General features: G+C 50.4%; 1 protein-coding gene across 1 annotated transcript in view; it reads left to right on the top strand.

Annotated features, from left to right (window-relative positions):
- The first annotated feature begins 1,169 nt into the window (after window positions 1-1,169).
- The window catches only part of SAMM50 (SAMM50 sorting and assembly machinery component), a 33,588-nt gene continuing 24,617 nt past the window's right edge, over window positions 1,170-10,140 (top strand). The window contains exons 1-3 of the mRNA XM_059401833.1: window positions 1,170-1,344; window positions 5,744-5,854; window positions 8,333-8,434. Of these exons, the coding sequence (XP_059257816.1) occupies window positions 1,324-1,344; window positions 5,744-5,854; window positions 8,333-8,434 (234 nt within the window). The 5' untranslated portion in view covers window positions 1,170-1,323. The remainder of the gene's footprint in view (window positions 1,345-5,743; window positions 5,855-8,332; window positions 8,435-10,140) is intronic.

Raw genomic sequence — 10,140 nt, 5'->3', positions numbered from 1 at the left:
CTTCTCAGAACCTTTATTTTAAAAAAAAAAGATTTTATTTATTTGGCAGAGAGAGATCACAGTAGGCAGAGAGGCAGGCAGAGGGAGGGGGGAAGCAGGCTCCCCGCTGAGCAGAGAGCCCAATATGGGGCTCGATCCCAGGACCCTGAGATCATGACCTCGCCGGAAGGAGAGGCTTAACCCACTGAGCCACCCAGGCGCCCCTTCTCAGAGCCTTTAATATGTTATTATGCATTTTGACTGTCAGAGATGGTGTCTGAGGATGAAGCTGTGACTGTGTTTCTGATATGTCTTTTGTCACCTTGTCACTAGTGCCTTGTACCCAACAGACTTCAAGTATTTGGCACAGGGGCCTTGTTACAATCTGCAGGTCAACCTCATGGCTTACCTTTGGGAAGAGGCTTACTCAAGAAAATACTGAAGGAGAAAATCAGGAAGATCTAGTTTATTCAGCGTTTACGGTGAGCCAGGCACCTCTCCCCGTCGCGTCAAATCCCCAGCAGACCACCATGCTTTAGCGACTGCTGTACTCGCCACCCAAATGAAGCCCCGTGGCCTCTTGTTCCCCGCCCCCAGCCCATGCCTCGGACCACCTCGCTAGTCCTCACTGGCCGCAGCTCAGCGGAGATGCCACTGATTTCCCCACGGCTCACCGAGGGCCCTGCGACGGGCCGGGCGTTGTCACACACCCTCTTACTCCAGTCCCGTGACGCAGTATGACCCTCGCCTTCCCTTCACCAACGAGGGGGACCACCCTCGGGGCCTTCCGCCACTATGACGACCCGGCGCTCAGCAGGAGGGTGGCAGGTGCCCTCCCGGATCTGGGCTGCCCCTGACGCCGGGGGAGGCGAGCCTGGACGCTCCGCGGGCGCGTGGGGCCCGCACAGCACCCGCCCGGCAGGGGCGCCAGGAGGGTTCAGGGGGGGCCCCGGGTGAAGCCTTGGCGAACCCACCCACCGTCGGCTGTCTCCCGCGGGCGACACCGGACGCCGGCTCCCAGCGGGTCCCCACGGGGACTCGCGCCCACCGCGCCAGCAGCTGTGCGGGCGTTACTGGAAGTTCTGCGCTACAGTCGCCTCCAGGCAACGGGGCTTCCCGGGGCCCGTGTGAACATCCGGGTCACAGGCCCTTAAGGACCAATGAGAGGACGTGTCGTGAGCTAAGGGGCGGGGCATCATGGCTGCCCCCAGTGCGCCGCGTCCGGGGTCTGGCGGGTGTTACGCTGATTGACAGCTCCGTCCCCGCGGGCCGGCCCTCTGCGCTCGGCAGCGGAGCAGTGGGCACCCCGGGAAGCTCTACGAGGCGGCGGCCGGAGAGGGAGCCATGGGGACAGTGCACGCCCGGGTAAGAGGCCCAGCGACCCGCGGGCCGCGTGACCTCTGGGGCGAACGCCGCGGGGAGACGCTCTCGCGGCTGCGCCCGGGGTTCCCTTGGTAAGGGGGCGCCGAGGGCGGCGGGGCCTGGACGCCTCGTGGTGGAGGCCGCAGAGACGCTGCGAGCGGGTCCCGCAGACCTCGGAGCAGGAGACCGGTTCCCAGAGGAGGGGCGCGACTTGCCCAAGGTCACTCGGCGAGGCGGTGGCTCCGAAAGGACTGGCGGACTTTGCGTGGTGACCCGGGGCGGAGTAACAAGTTTTCCTCTTGGAGAGTTGACTTCTCTGGCCTCCGCCGTTTCGGGCGTCTTCTCTCCTTACGGGTCACCTTCTGCAGTCTCCCGCTCAGCTCCTGCTGGGGTCCTGGTGGACCCCTAGAGCACCCAGTGTCCTTTGAAGACCCAGACCCACCTAGGAGCCGTCATTTCTCCTGCTTATGGTGCAGAGACAGAAGCTGTCCCTGCTGTAGTCCCCCCTTTTCAAGTGGAGGCAGGAAAAGCCCTTAACCAGTTTGTTGCCAGAGTTAAGACATAGTGGGTGAAAGTACTTGGGTGCTCGGGGCGTCCCCACTGCTTGCCAAACTGCTCGCCTTTATCGTAATCTTAAGTGAGAGCCAGAGAATATGTGTGAATATTTGTCCAAGGCCCCATTCGTTAGAGCCTCGGAATGCTCCAGAACCCAGACCTCCTGAGTCCCAGGCCTCCGCATTACTTTTCCGACCGTTTTCACTTGTCCTGCTCAGGAGTTTTCCATACTTTCCCGTCGCTTCCCAAAGAATTTAGCACAGACCCCTCAGCTTGGTGTGGGCGGTTGGACTTGACTCCCCTTCACAGATCATGCATTCAGATGAAACACAGCAGCTCTTCTGACACGGTCCTTGGGCTTGTCCAGCAGCTCCTCACTCACCCACCCCCAGGCCCGTCGTCAGCCGTGACCATAGTCCCATCTCTTAGAGCTCGGTTCGGGTCTCTTCCTCCATCAGCCTCCTTATCTGCCCTCGTCTGGGCACGCTGATAACTTCCTTGATGTGTTTTCCTCTGGCGCCTGTCTTAGCTCCTTTTAGATTTTTCTCTTGCTGTCTTGTGGTCTAAGTTTCTGGATGTTACAGTAGGAGCTGGATCTTACTTGGTTTGCCTCCCTTGTAACATCTTCAACAAAGTAAGCATTCATTCATTTATTTCCGTGGTCTACTAGGCGCCCGGCACGGCTGCTAGGGTTACAGGAAAAAAAACAACAAAAGTCTTCATTGTTATTGAGCTCTTTGGGTGCTAAAATCGCTGCTTTGATAAATATGTTGGTAAAAAATATTCTTTAATGTGGGGGTGCCTAGGTGGCTCAGTCATTACGTGGCTGCCTTCAGCTCAGGTCATGATCCCAGGGTCCTGGGATCGAGCCCCACCTCAGGCTCCCTGCTTAGCTTAGCGGGAAGCCTGTTTCTCCTTCTCCCACTCCCCCTGCTTGTATGCCCTCTCTTGCTGTGTCTCTCTGTGTCAAATAAAAAATAAAATACTTTAAAACAATATTCTTTAATTTGAACTTTACAGTCCACTGGCCAGCATCACTTGAATGCTTTGGTCAGGATTCACAATCAGAAAACATTTTGTATTTGCCATCTAGTACCCTAACGCATATGGGAAACAAAAATTTTGTGAAACAGCATTTCCATGAATATCTGTTATGCTTTCTTAAATTTCCTATTTGACTTCAGCCTGTATCACTTTAAAGATGCTGTTCATAACTCGCTAAATTGATTGCATGTTCTGTCCCTTCAGTTAGCACACCCTTGCGCAGTACCCGGCACACGGCGTTCAAGAAAACTTGCTGGGGGTGCCTGGGCGGCTCTGTCGGTGAAGTGTCTGCCTTCAGCTCAGGTCACAATCCCAGGGTCCTGGGATGGAGCCCTAGTCAGGCTCCCTGCTCAGTGGGGAGTCTGCTACTCCCTTTCCCTCTTCTGCTCCTTTCCGCCTTGTGCACACACACACACTCTCTCTGTCTCACATCTCAAATAAATAAAATCTTTAAAAAAAAAAAGAAAAGAAAACTTGCCAGCTGGTAAGCTGAGCTGCTGAAAGCACAGACCTAGATCCAAATATTTATTTTAATTCATTTCACCAAATACATACCCGTGCCTGCTCTGTTATATTCCAGACGCTGGAGTGTAAGTTTATGAGGGTGAGGAGCTTGTACGTGCTTGCCACTTGATAGGTTCTTAATATTTGGGGGATGAATGCATCTCTATTAGTAAGGCCGTTATTTTAGGGCATTAAGCTTTGATGGAACTGTGGAATCATAAAGACATCATCTCTTAAAGTTTGAGTTTCTGACTAAAATATACAGGTGGGCATGGCACATCTTTACTGAGCCTTATTTCATGCTTTGAAATTTTAGGAACTGTAATGGAAGTTTTTTTGTGTCGTGGAATGTAAACCTTGTGCCCAGAGAAAGCATATTTGCTAAACATTCAGATCATGTAGAGTGAATATGGGTATATCTTCCTAACCGTGGTAGACACTCTGCATACAGAATTAGCACAAATTTAATCTCCTTTTTTTACACTATGTGAACTTAAACACAGGAAGCGTATTTGTGAAATGGTGCAGATAAAAAGTTACTTTTTTTGTTAATATTTTGAGAGATTATAGTAACGATTCCGCTTTATAATAATATACCACAGAAATGAAAAGATGATGTGAAAGAAATGATATATTCTTTGCCCAGCACTATTTTCCCTATTTACTTACCTAAATATTCCGCTTCAGCCACCACGAGGCCTTGGTCTGTCTCGCGCACTGCTGTCAGCCCAGCGCTGGGCACGCGGCAGGGTGAACTGCCAGCTGCAAGAGATGTGCCACTGCAGCAGGGACTGCTTCTGCCTGAAGAAGCAGGGATGGCTCACAGAGACGACATTTCGGGCAGATCATTTCAGGGAGGAGAGGAAGAGGTCTGCACCAACATGCGCATGAGGGTCGGGGGAGTGCTGGAGGTTGAACTTGGAGTTGCAGGTGTGGGCCTTAGAGAGAGGTTCCTCATGTGCCCTACTAAGGAATCTAGTTGCATTCTGTACCTCTAGGCACACTCGAGGGCCATCGCAGTCTTTTAGAGTGGGAGTGGGAAAGAGGACATGGCAGGTCGTTACCTTCCCAGACAACCGGGACATGGAGGAACATCACGAGTCTGTCGAGTGTATCTGGGGAAGGGGTAGTGTCCCAGGGTCTCCACTGCCACACATACTGCAGATGCCAAACACGGCCGCACTTGAAAGCACTTATTGGCCGAGAATTGGTGGAGTAAGGAAGTGGCCAGATGCTGGTTAGGACAGTTTTCCCCAAACTTGCATGACTGTGCATTTGCCTGGTGCCACACTAGACCTTCTCAATCCATTTCCAGGAGTGTCTGGGAATCCCTGTATTGAAGCAGGCAGGTATGTAACATATAATATCATATGTGTGAGTAGTTATAAATCCTGTCACGTTGTCATGTCAAGTACTAGACCAGCCACAGCGTGGGGAATCCTTATTCAGAAGTTGCCTTAATGCTTTCGAGAGGAGAGGTCAGTTCAGGTTGTAGAAAGTGACAGCTCTCTGGTACATTTATGAACATAGGCAGTTCCTTTTAATGTCTAAATGAGACTTTCAGGGTACAGAGAAATATGGTTTAGAAATTCGACTTGTCAGTGTCATTATTCTAAAATGTATCCCATTTTGATAAAAAAAATTAGGATACTTTCTAAAACAAAATAATTTTCTTCCTTTCTTCGATGTTTTTAAAAAAAAAAGATTTATGTTTTTATTTGGAGGCGGGGAGAGAGTGTGTCCACACGTGTGGGCCTGCCTGAGCCGGGGGAGGAACAGAGGGAGAGGGAGAGAGAATGTCAAGCAGACCCCCCGCTGAGAGCAGAGCCCAACACCCGGCTGAATCTCATGACCTGAGATCATGACCTGAGCCAAAATCAAGAGTCAGATGCTTCATCAGCTGAGCCACCCCGCTGACCTCTTTGATAAATGTCTTTTTGGCACCTTATTTTGTAACTATTTTTTTTCTTCAGATGGGCCCTAGGTGTCCAGGCCCAAATAGCCATAGCCCCAGAGGCCTCCATTCGTGACACAGTCGACATAGGTTCGTGCCTGTCCCTTTCAGTTATGTTTCATCCTTATTTTATTTATTAATAATACACTGGACACCAGGGGGCCCACAGCCCGTTCAGGACGTGTACGTCAACAGTGATTAGGCCTGTCCCTTGCTTCCCAGCCCCCACTCCGCGGAGGGAAACACGGCCCTGAGCTTCCTGGATCACCGTCTGAAGACAAAATGCAAAGATTTTTGGTTGTTTTTCATAAGTTTTTTAATCTCTGTTTTCTCCCTCCCTTTCAGAGTTTGGAGCCTCTTCCACCTAATGGACCTGATTTTGGCGCATTAGGAGAAGAAGCTGAGTTTGTTGAAGTTGAACCTGAAGCCAAACAGGAGATTCTTGAAAACAAAGATGTGAGTTTCTGCCAAAGGGCTTGATGCGGTTCCTGCTGGAGCCATTCGCTTCCCCAGACTCCCAGGGAGACGGAGGGATTAACCTGCCCCATTGCCTTCATTTAAGAAGACTTGGTATCCAACTACATTTTAGAAAGGCTGGTGACTTTAAAAAGTAGCTTCTGGTTTTAGAGTAATTGTTTATTTATTTATTTATTTATTTATTTATTTTGAGATTTTATTTATTTGACAGAGAGAGAGATGGCAAGTAGGCAGAGAGGTGGGCAGAGGAGGAGGGGGAAGCAGGCCTCCTGCTGAGCAGAGAGCCTGATATGGGGCTCGATCCCAGGACCCTGAGATCATGACCTCACCCAAAGGCAGAGGCTTAACCCACTGAGCCACCCAGGCGCCCCAGAAATCATCTATTTATATGGGAAGTTTAAACAAATGCATTTTTGTATTTATGTTATAAGAAAAGAAGTATTTCAAGGACATACTCAAGTTATAATTAAGTGTATACTGTGTCCAGAAGAAAGAGCGAAACTGTTCCTAAACTTTGTTGCCTTTGAAATTTAAATCCAGCGGAAAGAAGTGTAAGCACATTTTCAGGGACTGTGTAGTTCAGGTTTTCTGCAGTCTTCTGATTACTTTCAGATATGCATTTTCCTAATATTCCCTGTTATCCCTGCTTTATTTTTCTCTGTTACTCATTACCATCCACTAAGCTCCACTGAGTCAGGAATTTACATCCTGTTCACTGCTGTGTCCTCAGTGTTTAGAATGATGCCTGGGTGTTAGGTGATCGGTACGTTGTTGAATGAATGAATTAAGTAAGTAAGGGTTCATGACAGGTAAGAGACTCTGAGCCAGCATTTATCGTGTTTACTGATACGCGCACAAGCTCTCTAGCAAGATGCACAGTTATTAAATTGGGGGTCACAGCTTCGGCCCGGGGCCAGTGCTCTGGGCAAATGCTGGGAAGGCTACACGGGGCCTCTGCGGCCTGCTTGGAATTAGGACCGTTATGGTCCTTGGTCATGCAGCTACACAACACTTGTAAGTCTCAGGCACAGGAAATACAGACCTGGCAGAGGATAAGTTCAGGTAACCAGATTTCTAAAAAGGCAGGAAAGTAAATAAAGTCTGGAATTAAGAAGTATTGGTCATTAAACCTAAAAGAAAATCCTTGAATTAACTTTCAGACGTTTGTCTTTAGCCTGGATGCCTGCTCTCTTGTCCCATATCATACTTAATAATCCGTGTCCCTGCAAAAGAATGAACCTGGAGCACTTTCCTACACCATACACAAAACATTAACTCAGAAGGCACTAAGGACCTAAATGAGTCCCGAAGCCATTAAAATCCTAGAGTAGAGCACAGGCAGTAATGTCTCTGACGTCGGCTGTAATGGCTCTTTTCTAGATAGGTCCCCTGAAGCAGAGAAACAAAAGCACACTAAACTCTTGGGACTGCATCAAGATAAAAGCTTTTGCGCAGCAAAGGAAACAGTCAACAAACCTAAAACAGGACGGGAGAGGATGTTTACAAATGACGCCTCCAATAACGCGTTAGTGTCCAAAATACATAAAGAAATTACAGTTAACACTAAGAAAACAAATAATCCAATTAGAAAATGGGCAGAAGACAGGTATAGACAGTTCTCCGAAGAAGACATGCAGATGGCCGATGGGCATAAGAAAAGATGCTGCACATCACTCATCATTATGTAACTGCAAATCAGAGCCACAGTGAGGTATCACCTCACACCTGCCAGAACGGCTCAAATGAACAACACAAGAAACAACAGGTGTTGGCGAGGATGCAGAGAAAGGGGAGCCCTTGTGCACTGTGGGCGGGAGTGCAGGCTGCTGCAGCCACTATGGGACACGGTGTGGAGGGTCATCAAAGTTAGAATTGCCCTGTGATCCAGTAGTTCCACTGCTGGTGTTTCCCCAAAGAATATGAAAACTGAAATTGGAAAAGATTGCACCGGCATGTCGCAGCAGCATCTGCAGTGGCCAAACTGTGGAAGCCGCCAAGTGTCCGTGGACTGACGAAAGGAGGAAGACGTGGTGTAGCTGCGTAACGGAGCGCTCCTCAGTCTCGAAAAAGAACGAAAGCTTGCTGTTGGCAGTGACATGGACGGAGTTGAGAGTGGGGTGCTGAGTGGAATCTGTCGGAGAAAGACAAACGCCGTATGAGTTCACTCATATGCTGAACTTAAGAAACAAAACCCGTGGACAAAGAAAAAAAGACAAAGAGAACAAAGTGGTGGTCACCAGCGGAGAGGCCGGTGGGGGGTGGAGGGAGCAGGGGACAGGGCGGAAGGACGCACTTGTCCTGATGAACGCAGGGTGAGGTGCAGAACCGGGGGCTCCCTGTGTTGTACCTGAAACTGAGAACATTGTGTTATCTACCCTGGAATTAAACAAACAATAAAAACAGACCAGCACTTAAAACCTAAAAAAAAAGTAATCCATGTCCCTTCGTCACACTTAGGTGGTTGTGCAACACGTTCATTTTGATGGACTTGGAAGAACGAAAGATGATATCATCATATGTGAAATTGGAGACGTTTTTAAGGCGAAAAACCTGATTGAGGCAAGTAGTCTCCCTGCTTGGCACTGTTTGTCATTCCTTCTGAACAACCTCCAGATCTCCTGTCCCAAAGCCCTGAGCTCCCACCCCGAGCCTCTCTGCACATGACCTTGCCTCCTACCCTGAAGGGAGCCTCAGTGCCCCCGAGCCGCGCCCCCCCCCCCCCCCCCGGCCCTGCGCGCTGGTGCCTCCCGCAAAGCTAACCTGTGTTTGCTTCCTCCCCTCCCTCCAGCCTCTCCTGCCGCGGAGGCCAGTCCCGCTGTGTGTTCTTCACAAACGCCCAAGCACGGAGCCAAGTCGGTTGCTTGCGGAGTCCCTCCCCGCATGCTCTCGTGTTTGGCCATTCTCACTTTAGAGAGAATTGTTAGTTTTTTAAAAAAAGATTAAAGTAATATATAAGCACAATCTTAAAAAAGCATCTAGCCATCTGGTGTTTGAGAGGGCACTGTCCTGCAAGGTAGGCATGTCCCTCCCCCGCCAGCCTCAGTCTCCCTCCCCGGCGGTCCTCGGGCTGGGACTCCCACGCAGGGTGAGTAGCACACGTGTAGACACGATAACCCCATTCCCCACATTTTCCTGCATCTTTTGTGTTTGATAGTATATGGAGATCTGTTCACATTAACATGTTTAAAGTTCTCGCCCACCTGTCCGGTGAAATACTCGGTGCCCTGGTTTTCACTGGGGCTTTTTCCCCGTGAATGAGTTTGAGCGCCTTTCCCAGGCTTATTAGCCGTGCGAGTATCTTGTGAATTACCTGTTGGTGTCTCCCACTTCCCGTTGGATTGTTAGGCTTTTATTAATTTGTAAGAGCTCCTGGCATAGGACAGACGTGATCTCTGTCACCGACATGGAATGCAGTTCTCTTGTTCTGTTGTCTTTCGAGGTTGTTTACATCTACTCTCTTTCTCAGCATTTACTCTCCCCCTGATTTCCACTGATCCCAAGCTCTCCTGGGCTGCCTGCCCCTCTCCCCATGTTCACATTAGGCTGCACCGTCAGCTTCTCTCCTGTGACTGTCCTTACATGTTGCTTTTCCATGAGGATCGTCTCCCAGAGGCTCTCACCCACAGCCTTAGTCTCACTACAGCCTGCACGGGACGCCCCTCCATTGCCACTTCTCGCCAGGCCTCCGGGTTGAGCTTTGACCCCGAATGTGCCCCTGCCTCATGGGATCTCTGCAGACATCTCCAGCCCTGTGTGGCTAGAGACAGAACTCACCGTCCCTGACTTCTCTAATGCTACCCAGAGGCGCTTAACCCAGAGCGGGAAGTTGATTCCGCCTCCTGTCTCTCCTGCCCTCCATCCAGGCAGTGACCGTCCTCGGGCTCCACGTGCGACGTGTGTAGTCTGTCCTCCTCCGACACCATGACCTGTGCTCGACAGCTTCCCCCTCAGCTCCCGGGGCTGCTCTCAGCAGCTTCTCCTGCCTCCCTGCACTGCTTTTGCTTTCTCCATGTTCATCCACACCATCATTGTCTCTGCTGAGGAAATTCTACCCTGGCTGTCCCATGCTAGACACTCCAGAGTGACCCCCCTTTTCCTGCCGGACAAGCTGTAAACCGTGCATATTAGGAGTCCTGCCCCACTCTGCTCCCTGAGAGCCTTTCCTGCGCTGTCCTTCTGCCTGTCCATCCAGCAGGAAAGGACCCCTGGCATCAGAAGGCACTGCTGTCAACGCCGGAGAGAGAAAAAACAGCAGAGCGTGGGTT

This window comes from Mustela nigripes, chromosome 6 (genome assembly GCF_022355385.1).
Source record: "Mustela nigripes isolate SB6536 chromosome 6, MUSNIG.SB6536, whole genome shotgun sequence".
Lineage (NCBI taxonomy): Eukaryota > Metazoa > Chordata > Mammalia > Carnivora > Mustelidae > Mustela > Mustela nigripes.
The sequence above is the reverse complement of the archived record's forward strand: the minus strand, read 5'-3'. Positions and strand labels throughout refer to the sequence as shown.